The sequence below is a fragment of the Patagioenas fasciata genome, chromosome 19 (genome assembly GCF_037038585.1).
Source record: "Patagioenas fasciata isolate bPatFas1 chromosome 19, bPatFas1.hap1, whole genome shotgun sequence".
Classification (NCBI taxonomy): Eukaryota; Metazoa; Chordata; class Aves; order Columbiformes; family Columbidae; genus Patagioenas; species Patagioenas fasciata.
Window position 1 is genome coordinate 9,264,505 of NC_092538.1, and position 20,677 is coordinate 9,285,181.

At 65.0% G+C, this 20,677-nt stretch overlaps 1 protein-coding gene across 21 annotated transcripts in view; it reads right to left on the reverse strand.

The window, feature by feature from the left end:
* MYO18A (myosin XVIIIA) overlaps window positions 1-16,336 on the reverse strand; it is a 36,590-nt gene extending 20,254 nt beyond the window's left edge. For 3 of the 21 annotated variants that reach the window (XM_071817046.1, XM_071817047.1, XM_065853019.2), the window contains exons 1-9: window positions 16,190-16,336; window positions 10,217-11,307; window positions 2,923-3,063; window positions 2,365-2,421; window positions 1,795-1,882; window positions 1,574-1,683; window positions 1,323-1,499; window positions 870-1,080; window positions 461-603 (exon numbers count right to left, since the gene is read on the reverse strand). In XM_071817046.1, coding sequence (XP_071673147.1) covers window positions 461-603; window positions 870-1,080; window positions 1,323-1,499; window positions 1,574-1,683; window positions 1,795-1,882; window positions 2,365-2,421; window positions 2,923-3,063; window positions 10,217-11,230 — 1,941 coding nt within the window. In that variant the 5' untranslated portion in view covers window positions 11,231-11,307; window positions 16,190-16,336. Of the gene's footprint in view, window positions 1-460; window positions 604-869; window positions 1,081-1,322; window positions 1,500-1,573; window positions 1,684-1,794; window positions 1,883-2,364; window positions 2,422-2,922; window positions 3,064-3,457; window positions 3,536-3,760; window positions 3,824-4,029; window positions 4,687-5,153; window positions 5,211-6,114; window positions 6,184-6,263; window positions 6,357-7,088; window positions 7,194-10,216; window positions 11,308-13,304; window positions 13,449-16,189 lie in introns of those variants that run through there. The other 18 variants (XM_065853027.2, XM_065853025.2, XM_065853029.2 and 15 more) reach the window with 16 other exon arrangements.
* Window positions 16,337-20,677: the final 4,341 nt, after the last annotated feature.

Sequence of the window (20,677 nt, forward strand, 5' to 3'; positions counted from 1 at the left end):
GCTCTGTGGAATTCTAAGGGCTCTGCTGTTACCACAGAGAGATGGACACCCTGATATGGGGGCTAATTCAAGCATGGAATTGATCTGATCCGCGCATGTCTGGGTACGAACAAAGATGAGACGGGGATGCTTGGCTGCTAAGCGCTGCAAGCACGGTGGGGGTCTGCAGTAGAGCTCGGGGGCTGGCACACAGCGGGAGAAATGCCCTGGTGAGGATGGACCAGGTCCCGTGCCGAAGGGGCCACCCCGGTGAGGATGGACCAGGTCCCGTGCCGAAGGGGCCACCCCGGTGAGGATGGCCCAGCTCCCGTGCCAAGGGGGCCACTCTAGTGAGGATGGATCAGCTCCTGTGCCGAGGGGGCCACTCTAGTGAGGATGGATCAGCTCCTGTGCCGAGGGGGCCACCCTGGTGAGGATGGACCAGCTCCCATGCCAAGGGGGGCCACCCCGGCCCCCTCACCTGTACAGAGGCAGATGCCACCTGCCCAGCCTGGTCGAAGTCCAGAGAGATGATCTGGGAGAAGCGGGTGGCATTGCTGTTCATGCCAGTGCTGCTATTGCCAAAAGCCTCCAGGACGGTGTAGAGAGCCTGCCACTTCTCCGCTGCGGGAAGAGAAGCGGGGCGGTGGGGTGCAGGGGCTGTGTGGGGGGCAGCCAGAGCCGGCACCAACAGTTGGGCAAACACTGCTGCTCCTGCGCCGTGCTCCGTGCCGCGGCAGCCCTCAAGAGCGCGGTAAAGGCACCGGCGTGAGACGGTGAAAGCGCACCGTGTGCCGTGGCGTGTGTTCAGCCACCGCTGGCGGCTGTGACCGCAAAGCAAGGGTTGTGCGCAGGCAGCACAGGGACCGCGCGCCCCACCAGGGACTCACCGGAGAAGACCTTGCCGGTGCTGCCGGCGATGGTGGCGAGGTACTGGACGAGGTGCTGGCAGTTGGTGGTTTTGCCGCTGCCGCTGGCACCCAGCAGCACGATCGCCTGGTCCTGGCGGCTCATCAGCATGCTACGGTAGGCAGCCTGGGCCACCGCGTAGATGTGTGGGGACATGTCCTCCCTACGGCAGCCTTTGAACATGTGCATGACCTGGGGAGAGGGAGAAGCAGGTGAATGATAGAACAGTTTGGGTGGAAGGGACCTTCCCATCTCCCCCAGTGCCAGCCCTGCCATGAGCAGGGACATCTTCACCAGCTCAGAGCCCCGTCCAGCCTGGCCTGGGATGTCTCCAGGGATGGGGCATCCACCACCTCTCTGGCCAGCCCTCTGCGCGGTGGCACGGCTCCCAGATGCCTGTCCCCTCCAGTCCCCGCCCCCGGCAGTGTGGTCACCTTCTCAGAGTACATGGAGGGGGAGCTCAGCGGGTTGATGATGACCATGGTGGGGCCGGCGTAGGTGTGCAGGAGGTTGCTGCCGTAGCGCTGCCGCAGCGTGTGCAGGACGCTGGACTCATTGAGGTAGAGGAGGCTGGCGAGGTCCTCCACGCGGTCACAGGACGGGGGGTTCGCCTGGCAGCAAAGTAGTGGGGGCATCAGGCGGGGAATGGGGGTCCGCCCTGCCGTCCCCCGCCCTGTGGCCCTACCTTCTCCACGTCGTCCTCCTCCACCTCCAGGACGGTGCCATCGTGGTCCAGCTTCACCTTCACCTTGCCCTCGGGCAGGGGGCTGCCCTCCTCCAGCCGCAGCTGGTTACCTGCGAGGGGCACGGGGTGCTCAGTGGGGACCCGGGGACACCGCAGCCGGGCCGGGGCACTCGCTGTGCCGCAGCAAGGACGGGGCAGCACAGGGCTGACTCCCGACTCACCCAAGGAGAAGCCATCCCTGTGCACCAGCCACACCTTCTCAGTCTCGTACCAGGCCTCCTCGGCCGCGATCTGCTCCTCCGTCTTGGCCTGTGGGATGGCAGGATGTGGGGTGGTCGTGGTCACCTGATCCCCCTCATCTCACCCCCAGCCCTCCCAGCACATGTCCCCGTCTTGTCTGCTGTCCCCAGGGACCCCCATGGGCTCAGGGCTGCAGAGACCCTCAGGGCCCTGCCATGGCTTGGGGCAAACGCGAAGCCATGTTAGCCCATAAGCACATTCACTATCGTCACCGCGGGCAAGCCAGGAGGGGCTGAGCTCCCAAATTGAGCCCAGAGAGCAGGCACCCCTGCCAGGCACGTGCTGGGATGCAGGGACACCGGGCATGCTGAGGACACGCTGCAGGGACACACTGTAAGGACACAGGACACGCTAAAAGAACATAACGGAGGGACACAGGACGTGGCACAGTGACGGCACAGTACTGTGGCATGGGAAATACTGGGTTGGTGTGGCTGGCAGAGCTGGGACATCCCTGTCACACAGGAGCAGGGTGAAGCCCAAAGCCAAACCTGAGCTGCAGCAAGGACAGGGCCGCTGGGGACCGTCAGGGCATCATCTGCGTGACCCTGGCGAGGCCAAGAGACAGGGTGAGGGCAAGAAGGGTTGATCTCCGCCCCGCAGATGGCACAGAAAGTGGCGAGGGGGGAAGCGAGCAGGGGCGAAGTGCCATCATGTCAAACCCCATGAGCACTCCCCGTGAGGGCCACCGCTGTGGCCAGCAGAGCAGCAGGTCCAGCACAGCAGCACTGGGGATGCACGGAGCCAGGAAGGACATCGGCCATGAGGTCCCACCACTACAGCCCCCAGGGCTGGGGGACACTGTGCCAACCTGCTGTGAGCTCCACCAGCACCGTGCACTGCGGCTGCTCCGGTACGAGCCGCTTGTCCTGCCTGTGCCGGGTGCTCTGCCCCTTCCCATCCTGCCCTGTGCCCCATCCTGCCCCAGCTGTGCTACTGCCACCAACAGCACCCTCCTGGGACCCCCAGATTGTTGGCACGGCCTCGCTGGGGAGGGACACCGGGGCCCGGCCACCCCGGCACCCTGTGGCCCCGCGGGAAAGCCTTACGCTCCAGCACGAGGCGCGGGCGCAGACGCCAGCCCAGCGGCAGACAGAGGATGGCGGGGGGTCGCTGGCGGAGGCAGAGGGCTCCTGAGGACGGGAGTACGGTACCTGGCTGGGGGCCGAGGCGGAGGCAGTGGGGTCCAGCTAACGGCAGCGAGGAAGAAGAGAAAGGAGAAGAGAGGAGGTGAGAGGCAGAGAGCAGAAGCAGCAGCAGCACCGCGACACGCCACGAGGCCCCAGCATGGCCACAGTCCCCACAGCACCACCTGGGCATCATCCCAGCTACCAGCAGCCGTGCCCAGGCTGCCACAGGGCTGTCACCAGTGGGAACAGCTGGACATTGCAGCTCCCCACAGCCAGGCACACTGGTCTGGGCAGTGATCCCCAAAACCACCAGCAGCCCCAGTCATCCATCCATCCCCTGCTGTTGATGCCACCCACAGAGGGGGACCACGGGACTGGTAGCCAAGCACAGGGGCACGATCACCTCCCTGTCCCCAGGTGGGTGGCACACAAGCGCCAACGCCCCTGGAATTACAGAAGTGTTGAAGATCCTCTCCAGACGGCGCTGCGCCTCCTCCGATGGGCTCAGTCGGGACGCGGGGCCGGGGGCAGCCTGGAGACACAGCACTGTCAGCACCGGGCCGGCTGCCCCGCAGCCCCTGCAGCCCCAGCACTCGCAGCACGCAGATGCCAGAGGGGCTACCACAAAGGCTTTCCTGGCTAGTGCTTGGGGCAGGTACCGGGGCAAAGGCTGGCGCAGACCCACTGACGCTGGCACAGCCGGGGTACCAGCAGGTACCCACAGTGCCCAGGGATCCAGATCCCCACTCCCACACACCTGCTGCGGAGGTGCCGGGGCAGTTTTCACAGGGGTTGGACGCTTCTCGCCGGCATGCAGCTTCTTCTCCACATGAGCCGGGGGGAGACAAGGGGCAGCGTGATGGAGCAGTCGCAGCACACACAACTGACCCAAAAAGTGTCCCCCCGCCCAGCACTGCACACCCCAAAACCACTGCAAACCATGCGGGTGAGCTCACACCATGCCGCGCCAGGCGGCACAACCATGCCACTGTGTTAGAGTATCCCCCGCCGTGTACACACCGGTACCTTGTGCCTCTCCAGGGCGGTGGGTTTTGGAGCCTTTGCTGGCTCCGTTTTCCCTCCCGAAGGCTGCACCAGTGGCTCTGGCTTGGCTTCGGCACCCGGGGACAGGGACGGCTTCGCGTCCCCTCCAGCCGGCTCGGGGGACTTCTCCTCCCTCCTGTCCCCCGGTCGGAGCCGTGGCCGGTGCTCTTTGGTTTTGCCCTTTGCCATGAGGGTTTTGAGCCCCGCTGAGATCTCATCCTTGGGCTCTGGCTTGGCGGGGGCTGCCAGCACAGTGGGGGGAGGTGGCGGTGCAGGGGGTGCCGGCACAGTGGGACGGCTGGATTCCTCCTTCCTGGGGGGTGGCACTGGCTCGGGAGACTTGGTGTCTCGCCCCGGCTCCTTGGCATTGCCAGTGTCCTCCCCCGGCAGGACTTTGCGAACCACCTTGCGCACCACACGGACCACCCTGCGGCGGGACAGCCCCTGGCCATCGTCCCCCTGCACCTCGGTGGCCGGGGCCTCCAGCCCGTTCACCGCCGCCCCGTTCAGCACCGGCTCTGGGCTCTTCCCTCGCCCAGGGGGCAGCTCGGGGCTCTTCGGGAGCTCAGGATTTGGAGGCTCAGGATTTGGAGGCTCAGGATTCGGGGGTGCAGACGCCGCATCCTTCGAGCTCTCTGACTGCAGCCACAATGACAACGGTGTGAGCGGGGGCTCTGGGGGTGCGGTGCCTGCCACCACAAGCACCTGCTGCTTGGGACACAGTGGTGCCCAGGGGACAGCGGAGCAGTGCTCCCGGCCAGACTCCAGCACCAAGGGTTGCAGCACTCAGGTCCCTTTCCCAGCCAACCTACAGATCCCACTGGGCACCAGAGCTGGGAGTGATGGTGACATCCCTGTCCCCACACACAGGAAGAAGCACTAGGGGGTGATCTGTGCACTGACAGCCTAGAATTTCCCCCAAAAACCCCCACCACCCTCCATGTGCTGCCCTGGAGCAGCCACTGGTGCTCCCAAGGGACCAGGGGGAGATGCTGAGCTCACGACCCTCTGTGCTGTCCCCAGATCCTGGCACAGGGTCCGTCTCCACTGACGACGTGTCCCATCCCCAACACAGCTCCACCCTGCCCGTGCCCTGCAACACTTACAGCCCCGTCCTCCTTCCCGGGTCTTTTCACAGCTAAAGACTTGTCCTCGTCCTTGACCTGAGGGTCAGACAAACAAGAGGAGCAGGTTTCACCCCACCGCGGGGCCTCGCTGCTGGAAAAGCCCCGTGGTCCAGGAAAAGCCACCGGGACTATCACTGCATGCCAGGAGGGCAAGAGGCTGCTCCATGAAACAGCCCCGATCTGCAGCCCGGTGTGAGCCCATGGCCCCAGCGCAGCCCCAGGGACAAGGACACGTGTCCCGCCAGGCTTCCCAGCCGCCAAAAACTGCAAAGCTGGGAGGGGAAAGCGCTCTGCCCCCCCGGCCCGGGCCCTCTCCTCGCGTGCAGCGGGTGAGCTGGTACACGGAGCCCCACCGCTGCTCCCCGCGGGGGCTCTGCCCTTCTGCACGTCACCCCAGCAGGTGTCACAGCACGTTTTAAGTGTCACCAGCTAATCTCCGCGGCAGCCGTGCCGTGGGACATGCAATCTCCCTGCCAAACTGGGGGTCTCTTGGGGGTGGTTGGACAAATCCTCCAGTGCCCTGGGCCACGTTTGCGAGCACCAGGGCTCGGCCACGGCATCATGTGGTGCACCCCACGGGCAGCGCACCCCAATTCGCCATTGCACCCCAACTCGCCATTGCACAGCTCGGGGCTGGCCGGTGGCACCAGCACACATGGCCAAGGTGGCTCATGCCATGTTAGAGGCTGCACCAGCCACTTGCAAACCTCGTTAGTGATGGTGTTAGTCACAGCATGCACGGCGGTGTTGGTGACCGCAGCCATGCCATGGTGGGGCACAGGGCAGCTCCCCGTTTACTCAGCGTGGCTCCCGGTGCGGTAAGAGGATGGGAGCGTGGCTCCAAATGTGGTGCCAGCACTGGGTAAACTGGGGGAGCTGGCCAGCAGCGTGTGGCAGCATGACCCGAATGTGGGGTGCAGGCAAACGCGCGAAAGACTTCCCTTCTGCTCCCAGAACGCAAACCGGGATGAAAACGCCATGGCGATGTCTCATGGAGCCGCAGCCCTGGCTGGGGAGAGACCGAGAGGTGAGACAGGCCGGGGCCGGCACGCAGGACACCAAACCACGGCAGAGTGTACGAACACTTGCCCTTCCTGCTGCCTCCGGGGGCACAGCGCCCTCAGGAATGGGGTCCCACCTGGCCTTGCTCAGTGTACGAACAGGCAGCGCCTACAGGAATGGCCCTGGGGACAAACAGGCGGCCAGGCTGAGACACAACAAAACTCATTGTGCAAAAAAAGCCCCGTTAGTCAGGCCGCAGGACCGTGCCCCACTGTCCCCCGGCCAGGCCAGCCCGCTGCGGTAAGCACATGCCAGGGTGAGGAAAGGGATATTTTCTGCCCTGGGTAGGCTGCTCATCCTGACAGCCGGGGTTTATTCTGAGCCTGACCCTGTGCCAGCCCCGGTGGGGACCCACCGTCCCGGTTGGTGCCACGCTCTGAAACCCAAAGGGGATCACACCCAGGGCTGTTGGGGAGAAATACCTGTCCCAGGCCATGCACAGCACAGAGGAGCACCTGGCCATCGAACCAACCCACCCGTCAGGGGCACGTCACCCCATCACAGACAGGTCCCCTGTCCCCTCCCTGTCACCCAAGCATGAAATGACAGTGCCTGGAGCATGGGCTGGGCACAAGGGTCCTGAGATGAACCTGCCCATGGGTCAGAGCCCCCAGACTCTCAGCCTATGGCGCTGCCACCTCCTCACAGCCCAGCACCACCCCAGAGGTCCCTGCAGAGCACCGGTGTCGGGGCAGAGGGTCGGGGTACCCAGAGGGTTGCAAGAAACTGCCCCTGGCTGCCACAGTACCCCAGGGGCGGGTGCACCCTCATGGCCCCCAACCTTGATGTTGGGACTGGCCCCCACATGCCCCCCTCATGCCATGCTGGTCACTCTGGGGGTCCCCACCTTACCGCAGGGTCGGGGCGAGCGGGGAGCGGGGTTTCTGCCGGCGCAGCGCGGTGGGAGAGGCACTGGTGGGGCAGCAGCCAGCGGCGCAGGGACAGCTGGGCTGATAGGGCCACCCTAAAAATAGCCGAGGAATGTGAGGGCCCCACCGGCGCGCGCAGCAGCCGCGGGTGTGCCGGGGGGGACACGCGGGCAGCGGGGCCTCGCCGCCACCGCCATGGCCGCTGCCGGAGGAAGTGATGTGGGCTGGCGGCAGCCCAGGGCCGCGGGGGGGAACTGCCCGGCCTCCGTCCCACCGCTGCCCCGGGGGAGCGGGGAAGGATGGGGCGAGCCCAGGAGGTGCTGTGCTGCAAGGGACAGGGTTGCGGGCTCCTGCAGCCAGGGTGCTCAGTGTTGTATCGGACGGTGCCGCCCTGACACCGCTTGCTCCTCTCTTGGCTTTGCCATGAACACAACGGCCCCCACAAAACGCTCCTGGGGACAGACAGCCTCCTGCCCCAAGGTGAGGGCTGGCACTGCAGATGTGTGCCGGCCTGGCAGCCTCCGGCACAGCGTGATAGCCCCACGGTAATGCCGCTTTTGTGGCAAAGCTGCCTCGGGAGGATTGAGGTCTCCCTGGAAACAGCGGGAGCGGGGCGAGGGGCCGGGGGCCTCCCCGCGCGGGGCCTGCCGGGAGGAGGCCGGTGGCAGGGAGCCAGGGATGCTGGCGGCACGGAGGGGACGCGATGACCACCTGGGCACGGTGGGCACTCCAGCCAGTGCCTGAGCAGGTCTCTGCCTGACCCTGGGGATGAAGACGTGCCCTGAGCCAAAAACCGCTTGTCCCCAGGGTCCCTTGGGATGCCCACGCCAGGGACAAGCAGTGCTGTCCCCACACCGAGAGCAGAAGAGCCAAACCAATCGCCCCATGGATGAAACACGGACAAAAGGAGAAAGTGCCTCTGGCGCGACGGGAGTCCCACAGCCCACACCCCATGTCCCCCTGCCTCCTCACACCCCCGCTCCAGTGGGACACGGCAAAGATCTGGCACTCAGCCACACCATGGCACGGTGGCCTTGCATCCAGGGGACAGTGACCACCAAGGCGCCCGTGGCTGGCGGGCGAGCATGGCACACGGGGTCTGCTGGCGCGGGGCCGGATGCCTGTGGTCCCACCAACGCGCTGGAGCAGTCGGAGGCGTTTCTGGAATATTTCTGCCCGGCCGGCGCACGCCTGGGCCCTGTCAGAGGAATTTCGCCAGTAAATAAATAAATACAAGCACAGAGTCGAGCCAGCCTGGCTGCCCCGCCTGGGAGCAGGGCTGGGACACGGGGGGTAGTGCCACCCAGTCCCCAATGCCCAGCCACGCTGTGCCACCGGCCAGCCCTCCATGCACCCCACAGCACCACGGGGGTGCCAAGAGCCCCCCAAGACAGGGTGGGTGCTGCCCCTGCCCAGCTGCAGCGTGGGTCTGTGGGGCAGGGACAGCTTGGTGCTGCCCCCGCTGAGGGGGTTGAACCCCCAGGGGTATGGAGGGAGCCCGGCACCATCCCTGTTCCAGCCGGGAAAGAGCTTCCAGAACAACAGCCCAAAATATGTCTATAATTTCCTGTTTCAAAAAGGATCATTTTTATTTAAATTAGGACCAGAAACATTCCAGGGAGCTTAGCGGGGCCTGGGGGAGAGCTGGGCCTCCCTGTGTGCCGGCACCTTGCACGGTCCTGCCAGGTGAGGGACCCCAACCCTGCACCACGGCTTCAGCTCCCCAGCACCGGCAAAGCCATGGCACGTCCCCCCGTGCACCCCTGCACCGCACAGACGGAACGCAGCACCCTGCAACAAGAGGAGCCCGCACCACAGTGACACCCCAGGATGCCACAACACAGTCACTGCCACCTCTCTGGCCGATGCCATCAAAATGCGTCAGGACCCGGTGCGAGGCCGCACGCTGCAGCATCTCCCCCACAGCCCCAAGGGCACCGGTGCCTCCTCGTCCCCTCTCAGCCGCAGCACTGCACTCTGGCTGGGCACAGCCCCCACGCACTGGCTTTGAACACACACCTGCCCCCATGGCAGCGCGCAGGGGTGACAGCCGTTGCCCCCCAGCCCCACGGGGCTATCTCCCCAGGGGTTATCCCACTGGCACAGCCGCACTGCCCGGTGACGCCTGCCACGCTCTGGGGAGCAGCTGCCAGAAAGTTGGCGCTCCCGCTCGGCACAGATTCCACACCACAGCACCGGTGCTTCCTTGGGAAGCACATGGAACCCCACAGCCACCACCATGGCCTCATTGCGGCCACCCTCGCTCTGTCCCGGCCACCACCCCACAGGGACAGAGCCTCCCTGGTGCAGGTGATCTGCTTGGCAGGTACAGGCACCACCCTCTCCCTAAAGAAGTCTTAAAAATACACTAAACAAGCCCAGTTACAAACTAAACCAACACCGCGCTGCTGCACCCCTTGCCACCATGGAGGGGGTCCAGCCCTGCAGGCTGTCGGCATTTGGGATCCTCCGTGGGGACACTGGGGAGCCTGCGGCAGGGTCAGCAGAGCTGGCGGCTCACGCGGGAGATGTGGGTCACCCAGCCATTAAGTTTCTATTTATACAGCACCAGCCGCACAGGCAGGGCTGCGCACGCCGCCGGCAGCTCCTGTCCCCCAGCACACCGTGGGGGATCCCAGCCGGGGGAGGCTGATGCAGGCAGTGGGACAGGCAGTGCCGCTCCTGCAAAGCAGCACCAGAGATTTCCTGGCAGTGAGGAGCAAAGCTGCTTTCCCTACTGGACTGTGCTCCCTCAGCAAAGGGATAGGGACAGACTTCCCGATGAGATGCAGAGCTGGGCTCTCCCGGAGCCCCACAGGCAGGAGTAAGACTAAACCCAGCAGCACCCTGAGCATTTTGGGGGTAAAACCCACCGATGCCAGTTCGCAAACCCACCCTTGCAGCCACTCAGCTGCTCTGGGCATGGGCGGGCATCACTCCTACATCCCAGCCATGACCTCCCGCTCCTCCCTGCTCATCGCTCCCTGTTAGAGTACCCGTGGCACCCATCAGTTCCCAGGGGTGCTGCCAACCCAAACACCCGCCATGAGGATGCTGGCAGCCGGCAGAAACCCAGGGCACCGGCTCCACGGCGAGAACGGTGTTACTCACATCCCAGGCAGCGCGGCGTGTCCCGTGGCCGCCCCGCAGCCAGCAGCGGCTCAGCTCGCTCAGCTCCAGGATGGGCTGCACCTTCAGCTGCACCGTCTCCCCCGACTGCCGGATCATCTCCACAATCTCGTCCCGGGATTTGTTCTCCACATTCCGCCCGTTGATCTCCACCAATCGGTCACCCGGCACCAACCCCAGCGCCAAGTCTTTGGTGCCGGCTCCCGGTTCGGCGAAGTGCACGACGCGCCGGTACACCTGCCCGTCGGGCGCCCGGTCCAGCATGGTGGTGCGGCGTAGGGAGAAACCAAAATCGCCGGTGTTGCGCCTCTGCAGCTCCAGCTGCCGCGGAGGAGGGGGCTGTGGGGGCACCACGGCAGGCAGCCGCAGCTCGGCAGGGAACTTCTTGCCGATAAGCTCCGGCACCCTGGCGCGCGGGGAGGCGGCAGGAGGGGTGTGGGGGTGTCCTGGGGGAGCCCCTTGCTTGGTGAGCTGCGTCTCCAGCGTGCGCACCTCCACCTGTGGGGAGGGGGCCGCCGAGTGCTCAGAAGGGGTGGATGTCTCCGAGGTGCTCTCATCCCGGCTCTTCTGGGAGAAGGAGAAGCGTTTCACGATCATCTGGGAGTTCTGCTTGGCCAACGAGCCAAACTTGGCTGCTCGCTGCAGCACTGAGCCCTTGAAGTTGGCATCGTCCACCTTGAGGTCATCACTGGAGCTGGCTGTGCTCAGGTGCCCCGAGTCCAAGATGACGCTGCCCCGGTTGCTGTCAGAGTCGATGTCCGTGAGGTGCAGGTCAGAGCCGCTGGCCACCTTGATGGGAATGGGGTTGGAGATCTCCAGGCGGGTCTTGGAGTCCCGTTTGGAGGCACGGTTGAGGTTGAAGAAGCCACGGCGCATGCTCATCTCCTCTAGGCTCTTGAGCTCGGCCGCCGACATCCGCTCCTTCTTCTCCTTCTTTTCCTTCTTCTCCTTTCGGGCCCCATCCTTCTCTTTGTCCTTCTTCATCAGGTTGAACATGGTGGAGGGGGCTCAGGGCCGCTAGCCCCGGCAGCAGGGCGCTGGGTTGGGGCGCTGGTCACGGCACGGCCGTCTGCCTGCAGGACACACCGGCAAAAGCACCATCAGACAGCGGCACTGCCAACACCCACCCCACCTAACGCATCACCCCCAGCCCTGTCCCCGTGTCCCCACCCTCCCTGGGGACAGGATCACCGCAGGGCTCTGGGCTGCCCCGGTCATTGTGTCATTGCCCTGGCTGGGCATCAAGTCCCAGGGGTACAGCAAGGGTGGCCCCGTGGTGCCCCAAAAGAAGCCCAGCAGCCTGGCACCCCACACCAGCACCGGGGCTGATGATGGGCAAGACCCCCAGGATCTCCGGAAGCTGAGGAGCTGTTTTGGAGCAGCACAGGTGGTGGGGAGGATGGCACCCCGGCTGTATTTGCAGCGGTTACCGCTGGCAGGGATGCTCCCCAGGCAAAACTGCCCGTCCCTGGGGAGACATCAAGCTGGTTGAAAAACCCCTTGTCAAAGAAAGAGGACTCTCTGCCACTTGTCCCAGCCCCAGCCACAGCAAAGACGTGCAGGACAGCCGGGGGCACTGTCCCCACCGGGGAGGGAGCTGGAAACACGTCCCTAAGCGAAGGTTGTCCTAATAAACAGGAACCTGTAAAATCACATCCCTCCCAAACACTGATAAGTGTCTATTTTTAGCCAGGGCGACACAGAAACTCGTGACGCCGCTGGCGACCTCCAGGAACAGTCGTTCTTTCATTCGGGCATCCCGTGCCGGGGGAGGAGCACCCAGACGGTGGCAAAACTGCAGCCTGGCAGAAACCCTGGCCTCTCCGAAAACCCTGCGTGTACCCAGCGCCCGGGGGCACCCACAGCCTCACCCCACATGGGGCTGCTATGGGACTCGTCTGCCCCCAGGGAAACCACTGCCCACCAGACCCCCCCGACCTCCATGGAGCACTCAGGTTGCCAATAAACAATTCCAAACCGGAGCAGGCGGCTGGCAGCACCGCGGGGACGGGCTGACAGCTATATATAACGGGGCAGGAAGCCGCGCAGGAACTTAACCTCGGCACAAAGGACAACAGGAAAACTCCCTGCGTTCAAAGCATCTGCTTTAGAGCTCTCCGATGGGCGCGGGGATGAGGTTTGGGTAACCCATGGGGACGGGCAGAGCTGCCCACGCTGGAAGCGCAGGCTCTGCGGGCACCCTGGGGTGCATGGATGCCATGCTGTGCCATGCCAAGCTGCACCTCAGCTCCAGCGCAGCACCAGTGCTGCAGCACCACTGCCTGAGCCACCTCCCTGCAAAGGCACGCGGTCCCCGCTGCCCCTGAGCGCACCCGCTGGGACACGGGGAACCCGGCCTCCCCTTGGCAAAGCCACATGGGTTGAGGGGACGGCAGGGACTGCCCAAACCCTGACGTCCCTCAGGGCCAAGACAGGAGCGCACGTGCCCAGAAGACACCCGGCCGCACGGCAGGCAAGGACAGGGCTCTGCAAGCCACAGCACAGGTGTGCGATACAGCCGAGGCGGTGAGGGGATCTGTCAGAGGGACAGGGTCAGGTACGCAGCATGGCCAGGCAGCCACATTAACCAGCTGAGCCTCCTGCCCTCGGCAAGAGGGGCAGCCAAGGCTCTGCCCACACCACTCAGCCCCGCAGCTCTGCCTGTTCTGCCTTCCCCTGCAGCACCCAGGGCTTTGCCCAGACCCACAGCCAGGACCTGGGCTTTAGGACCCCAAAACGCGTGAAAACGAGCCAGCTCCTTCCTCCTCTCCCAGAAACGCCGGCTGCAGGCGACCTGCTGACCTGAGCCTCCTTCCCCTGACCTGCAGCAGGTGCTGCTGGCAAAGGGCCCCACAGCTGCTCCATGGTGGGGGCTGCTCTCCATCGGCTACTCCACGGTGGTGCTGGGGCCTCAGCACAGACAACAGCAGGGAGGGAACAACCTACACCCATCCCCACCCCCCCACCATGACATGTGCCACTGGTACCCCCAGCTGCCTGGGCATCCCCGAAGCAGTGCTGCCAGAGGGATGCAGACAGGGCTGCACCCCCAGGAGCACCCCATGCTTACCCCAAGGCAGGGAGGGGGCTGCCAGGACCCCTTCCTGAGTCGGGGGGACCCTCGGGAGCAGAGCCGCTCCCCAGGCAGGTGCCGGTTAGAGCCGCGGTGCTGGGAGGCGGGCAGCAGGCGCGCTCTTTGTCCTCGGTGGTTTCTCTCCCCCGCACACAAGCTCCTTCCCAGCCTTTGTACGCTCAACAAAAAGGGGGAACAAGCGTTACCATCTGCATCGTTAATCAGGCAGCGCCAGCAGCCAGTGGCCCGGCCACATGTGCCCCACGCGAGGCTACCGCTGGCAGGAGCAGTACAGGGGGCACAGGAGCCTCATGGGCTGGGGTGAACACCCCAACATCGCCCCTGTACTGGCATCCCCGGGTTTCCTCCCTTTTCCCCGAGGAGGCTCCCACCACGGCACGCACCGGGGATGCCGGATGGGTGCAGCCTGACGCCGCGAGCTGGAGGCGGCTGCCGAGCGTCTCTTGCTCCTGAATCAGACCCAACGCGCCTTCCCGGACTCAGCCCAGGCTCGCTCTGGGATTACCCAGCGCCAGGCGTGTTCGGGGCAGTGGCGTGCATGAGCCATGACAGGGGAGGGAGAGGAGCCTGCAGGCACCGGCTGTGCCCGGGAACACATGCAAGGACACTGCTGTGACACCTGGGCTGGCAGGGGACAACAGATGTCACCTTGAAAGGGCCAGTTGCCAGAAAGGAAGACCCAAATCGAGGCACCCAAACCCAAAATCCTTCCTGGAGCCCCCAGGCAGGAGCTGGGAGAGGGGGACGCAACTCGCCCCGGTGCCCCCTGCCAGGGCGCCGGGAGCTCCAGGCGGGAAGGAAGGCGTTCACTGAAACTCCAGGCCTCTCCTTCCCTCCCCAGACGCAATCTCGTCCGACACGCTTCTGCGCAGGGACCTGCAGCGCAAGTTTCCCGGCCGTCTGCCCTCCCCGCGGTGCCGGAGGTAGGGCCGCGCTCACTCATCGCTCTGGCACAGGAGCTGGCAGCTGCCGCCTCCTTGTGCACACCGTGCTGGGGCACCCCGGCTGTGCCCGGACGATGCCAGGGAGTGGGTAGCGCTGCAGCAATGCCCAGCAGCCAGCCCGGCCCTCATACAGGGCAGAGGGGGGTGACCTGCGTGACGGCTCCTCGCCTCCCTGCCAGACACATGTTTTCCGCAGAACAAGGAAATGTAGGGGTTTTCCAAACCCTTCTGCACTGCCTGGCCTTACGGACAATGCTGGGCTTCGTCAGGAGAAAAACAACTCCGGGTTTACCCGAGTCACAGCCGGGATATGCCGCCAGGCTTCCTCCAAAGCAGGATTTTGAGTCCTCCTGCCACAGGAACCCCACGTCAAGCAGCAAAGGATCCAGCCTGGCTTCAAAGTGTCACCCCGAGTCAGCGGTGGAGGCTGGGACGGTGCACAGGGTGCATGCATGGGGTGAAAGCACCCACCTCGCCCCAAAGCCAGACAATAAAACAGCCTGAGTCTCCTTACAAAACAGAGGTGGGAGGGCAGCAATCGCTGCCAGGCTCTGCTGGGTGGGAGCAAAAGTGGGAGACAATTTAGTGACCAGCTTGTGGGGAGGAAAGGTGGGTCACAGCCCTGTCGCCATCGGACACGTCCCTCCCCCACTGCCTGTTTCTAGCCCCAAACTTGCAGCCTGACGCCCCACATGGCCCAGCCCACAGCAAAGGTGACGGCTTGAGCTGTGGCTCGTCAGCGGGCAAAGTTCAGGGCTGTCACAGGCGCTGCAGGAACGCTGGGCTCCCGACAGAGAACGGGGGGTAGGCGCTGCTGGGTGGGGGATCCTCAGTGCCGGGGTGCCAGGGCCAGCCTGGAGCGCGGCAACGCTGGCCGTTGCACACCCTTGTACAGCCGCCGTGGGCCCAGACTTTTCTGTAATTGCCCTAAGTTTAGCTCCGGCGCTCGTTGACCAGAAGATTTGCATCTCACAGGCCGGCTGGAAACCACACTATTTCTGGACGCGCGTTCCAGCCCTCACCCGACGCTCTATATATTCCTCCCCAGGCAAATGAACATGCAGGCAGGCGCCGTGGCAGCCACAGGCCCCACGAGCCCCCGACACCCCCAGCCCAGCCTGCTGCAAGGCCACCCACCCCCATTGTGTCACCCAAAAGAGACCCAGGTGTCAGTGCTGCCAGCCCTGGTGGCGATGCAGTTAATGGTGAGCCGGGTAATGGGTTCGGATGCAATTCCCCGGCAGTGCGGGAAAGGCTCAGGCCAGTGGTTTCTCCCTGGAAGCAGGACCAGCCCTGAGGAGCCCTGCGGCGGGTGCTGGGGCACCCCACATGGGGTACCCTGCAGGGACAGGCTGGCTGTCCCCACAGAGGGTGCATGCCCACCCTGTGGGCACAGCTGCCCCCACAACAACCCTCAGCCACCCCTGGCAGGGTGCAGACACCTCCAGCACCCCGCAGTGTGTTGTAAACACACAGGTGCTGCAATGCAACGGGCGGGGGGGGCACACACAAACAGAGCCCACAGCGCGACGCGGGCCAAGCAGAAGGTGACACAGTGGGGCTGGCACACACATGCACGCACACATGCACATACACACACATGCACATACACACACGCACACACAGACACTGCAAGACACCGGGCGATGCACAAGCACAGGCGCTGCCAGACAACAGCGGGCCCTGCGCACACGCACAGCCCGCAGCAGCACCGGGGGGGCACACGCGAACACACACGCACCGGTTGTGCAACGCCGGCGGGGACACGGGCACACGCACGGACACGGCCCGGCTCGGCCCGGCCGGGGGGCGATGCAGGCGCAGCCCGGCCCGGCCCACACCGGGCGCTGTGTGCCCGCGGCCCTGCCCCGGGGCCGGTACCGGTGGCGGCGGCGGCGCGGCGCGGCGGGTACTCACCCAGCGGCGGCGGAGCGGGCCCGGTGCTGGCGGTGCCGGGCCCCGGCGGCGGCGCGGGGCGGGGCGGCTCCGCACCGGGGCGGGAACTGCCGGCTCTGCGCGCGCCGCCCGCCGCGCCGGGCGCGGCTCCGCTCGGCACGGAACGGCACGGGGCGGGGTGGCACGGCATTAATCGGCCCGGGATGGAACGGAACGGCACGGAACGGCGGCGTCCGGCCCAGCCGGGAACGTTCGGGCGCTGCGATAAGCAGCCCCGGTGCGCACCGCGGCCCCGCCCGTAGCGCACCCCCAAGATCCACACTGCGGGTGCGCACACGGGACCGGCGCACCGGTGTGACACACACCCCCGGTGCACACGCAGCTGGGGTGCACCCTGCAGCGCACCTTCTCGGGTGTGCACACAAGTGGGGTGTGCACGCACACACACACCCCGCGACGCACACGGGAACACACGCACAGTCACTTTAGAACAGCTGGTGTACACACACACAAACACACACTGTGTGCTCACACCCCCGGTGAGCACACAGCAACACACCCCTGCAACACACACACACACCGGGCATCACAACACACACACGCGCTGGAAAACACACTCTCATGCCGTGCACTCACACTGGTGCACACACAGCCCTGTGCGCTGCAACCATGCACACACGCTCCCGGGGTTCCCCTTTTCAGAAGGATCTGATCAGGAGTCGTGCCTGATCCACCATGGGGAGAGCTTCAGGCTGCCGGAGCAGCGTGGCCGGTCCCCACCGGTGGCTGCACAGCCTGGGAACACAAAGTAGGATGTGGTGGACCTGCAGAGCTGTTCTGTGGCCAGTGCTTCTCCCCACACCGCCTGTCCCCAGGGAGTTCTGTGAGCACACAGCAGCCAGAGTGTTCAGGATGGTTCCTAGCTGCCTTGGCCAGGAGACAGCACGTCATTAATGATGAGCATCTCTCAGAGAGCTCAGCAGCAAGAGCCGCAAAGCTTCTGCTGCACCTCTTCCACTCATGTCCAGTTTCGGGACATCACATCAGGGTCAGTCAGATACAGCTAAAATCCTGCACCCCCCCCCAGCCTCACACAGCGTGAAGGGCAGTGGCAACTGCCTGTAGGACAGACGAACTCAGGGCAAGCCCCTCAGTTTCTGTGCTTGGACATCCTCCATTGCCATCAGAAGCTCCCACTGTCCAGCCCTCAGCACAGAGCAGCTCTGCAGCAGCAAACGTCTCCTCCACAAGCATTGGGAATCGCACTGGCTTCACCCCCTGCTCTTCGGACATACTTGCCCGGGTGTCACAAGCCCTTGTACCCTCACAGACATAGGGCTGCCTGTGATTTCCAGCCTACAACACGTGCCCAGGACACGGCCCTGATGTGGCAGCAGAGCAGCACACATGCAGGAGCATGGTGAGCGGAAGCTGGGAGCCGTGCAAGGAGCCCTACGCTGTGCCCTGGGCTGAGGGACGTGGTGGTGGAGGAAATGCGGCCCTTGCAGCGGCAGACGCCGTCTGCTTTTGTCACCCTTTCCTTTGTCCCAGGCATGTGGCACCAAGCGCAGGGAGCCACAGCCATCCAGAGAGCAGTGATGGGGATGGGTGAGCTGGAGGGGAGCCAGAGTCCCGGCTCCGCTGCCAGGAGGGTTTTCTGGCTGCACTGGCGAGGGGACACACCGTGCAACTGTGCCTGCATCCTGCCTCCGCGGCACAGGCGGGTGAACAGCCGGTTACAGCCCGTGGCTGTTCCTGCTTCCTTATCACACCGGGCAGGCAGTGGTGGGACTGATGCCGGTTGGAACCGCCAAGCTGTGGGGCAGCGTGGGGTCCCCGGTGTCTCACACAGCCCTGCCACGAGCAGCCACCCAGCAGGGCCAGCCTCCTGCTGCCCAGCAAGGTGTTCAGGTGCCCATGCCCACAAGATCCCGTCCAAAATCAGTCCCTTCCCGGGACTGGGCTGTCCTGAGCAGCTCTCTCCCCGGCACGAGGTTTCACAGGCACCAGCAAACCCCCACACAAGGCAAGTCTCCATGTTGCCCAGAGCTTTCTAGGGAGAAGCGGGACAGAGCTCCGGTGCCAGCGGTGCTCCGTGGTGGCCCGGCAGGTGCAGACGGCTGACCGGAGCAGAGAGGGCCCCGAGCTGGGCTGGGAAGCATCTGTTTTGCAGCACCGCGGGGTTCCCTAAGTAGGTCACTGCTTTTTTATAGTCTCTGGGATCTAGAAAAACCGGTTGTTCCAGACAACCCGTGGACCCAACAGCATCGTCACAGCAGCAGCTCCCCAGGTCCCTCCAGATCTTCCCCAGGGGTGACCTGCCCCACCAGCAGGGCTTGGTGTGAGCTGGGAGAGCGGATGGGGAGCCCACCATGCCCCGAGTCGTGCCCCAGGGTCCTGCTCTCTGCTGAGGGTGACATGCCTGACCTGGGGTCTTCAGGGCGGCTTTCCCCCCACTCTGTTCCTGGCCTGGGATGGCTGCTCCTCCAGGGACCGTTTGCAGCCAGAGCCAAGGTGTTTCCCTCGCAAGGGGAGCTGGGTGCCCATGTGGGGTGTATGGGGGTGCGTGGCGCCGTGCAGCCCCTGCACATGCCGCACACCCGCATGCGCCGGCTGCGGCGCAGCCTGCTCAGGGTGAGCTCTCCCTCTAGTGGCACTGGCTCCTGGCAAAGCCTCCGCACCACCGGGGCGGCCAAAGCCACGACCAGGGCATGTTGAGTGACGGGAAGGAGCCGGGGAACGGGCTCCAGCCTGGCATCCCCCTTGCAGCCAGGGGTGCACATGGCGGGGCGCACAGGGAGGGTGCCCAGCAGCTTTGCAGGAGTGTTCCTGCCAGCAGACCCATATTTTGGCAGCCCCACAGAGGGCAGGTGGGCCTTCTCCCTTTCCCTGACCCCACATTTATTCGGACATAGCAGCACAGTCAGCCTGGAGCCGGTGTCAGGCCTCAGGGGTGTAGCCCCACTTTGCTTCCCAGTGATCCCCCAGCTCCGCCAACCCCATCCCCGTGCAGCGCCCAGGCTCCGGCACAGTGCATGGCAGCAGCCGGCGAGGGGAAAGGCCCCACAAGCCCCGGCTTCCCCCCGCCATGTGGAGGGGACCCCTGGTACCCCGCTGAACCCCCTTGGGCTGGGCTGGGTGGGTGCCGTCCCTGCAGCTCAGCCCCGTCAGTGTCCCCCGGGCCGGGCGCCAGGCTGTGCCGCGGGCAGCGCTGACGGGGCGCTTTGTTTTGTGCCGGCCGCCCGGCGGGGAGACAAAAGGGGCAGTCAGACGCGGGCAGCGCATTGTGCCGGCAGCCATGCGCTGAGGCAGCAGCCCGCGCCGCCCCGCTCGCCTCGTGACCCCCGATGGCCCCGGGCCTGCACCCACCATGGCACCCCGGGCCTGCAGCACCCACCCCGCCGGGGCCCTGCCGTGGGGAAGGGGGAGCAGGGCCTGGTTGCCATGGTTATGGCGATGCCTGAGGGCTAGGGGTGCCTCGTTACCATGGTTACCGCAGGCCTGAGGCCTCCCAGGCCCATGGCGGCTCCCCCCACGCACAGGAGCATGGTGGTGGCAGCGCTGTGTGGAGCTGGGGGGCACGAACCAGGGCTCAGCGTGGCCATGGGGACATGGCCGTGGGGAGGAGCAGCCTTGCAGGCCCCCTTGCCCGCCATGAGGCTGCGGTGGGAGGAGGGTGTCCACACCAACGTGGACAACGGCAGTGCCTGGTGGCCACCCAGCGGAGCCCACCGCCCGCCAGGTCGCACCAGGAGGGCACTGCTCCGTCCCCCATGCCAGCCAGCGCTAGGGCCAGGCCAGCCCCGCGCTCGCCCCATGACGGTGCGGTGCATTGCCCCTGGAAAATGCCAGAGCAGTCAAACTGTTGAGTCATTTGTGCCCAAGATTATCTGTGCAAACAGCCGGCCCGATTATTTTTTTTTTATTATCATCAATTATTTTTTTTATCCTTTTCCCTAAGAATGTGGCTCAGACCATGGGGATGAGCAGCTGAAATCTCTGGGGATCAGCGGGACAATGCCAGAGCAAGCATTGTGCTGACGGCTCTGCAAACGCTGGCACCAGCTCCCGGCCAGCAGCACCCTATAAAAGCTGAGCCGCTGAAGTAGGCAAACATTACATGGGCGAAGCAGCAGTAACTGCCTGAGCTAGGTGAGTCCTGGGACCCATTCGCACCTCTCCCACCTTGCCCGCTGCCGCCGGCCGGCCGGGCAGACACCCTTCCTCCTGCCTGGTGGCAAAAGACACCCAGAGGGACCGACGCCGTTCCCCGTGGCAAAAGACAGGCTCACATGTCCCTGCTGGCAGCCAGGGTGGCTGAGAGCCCCTCTATCACGGGGTACCCCACCCCGGGCACCCGCCTGGCCCCGGGGATGGCAAGCGGTTGGCATCTCCCACCGTGAGCTGCGGCCACCCATGGGAGCTCACCATGGGTGCCAGTGCAGGGAGAGGGGGGCAGGCGGGGCTGTTTGGCACTGCCAGGCATGGGGCAGCCTGTGCCCAACCTGC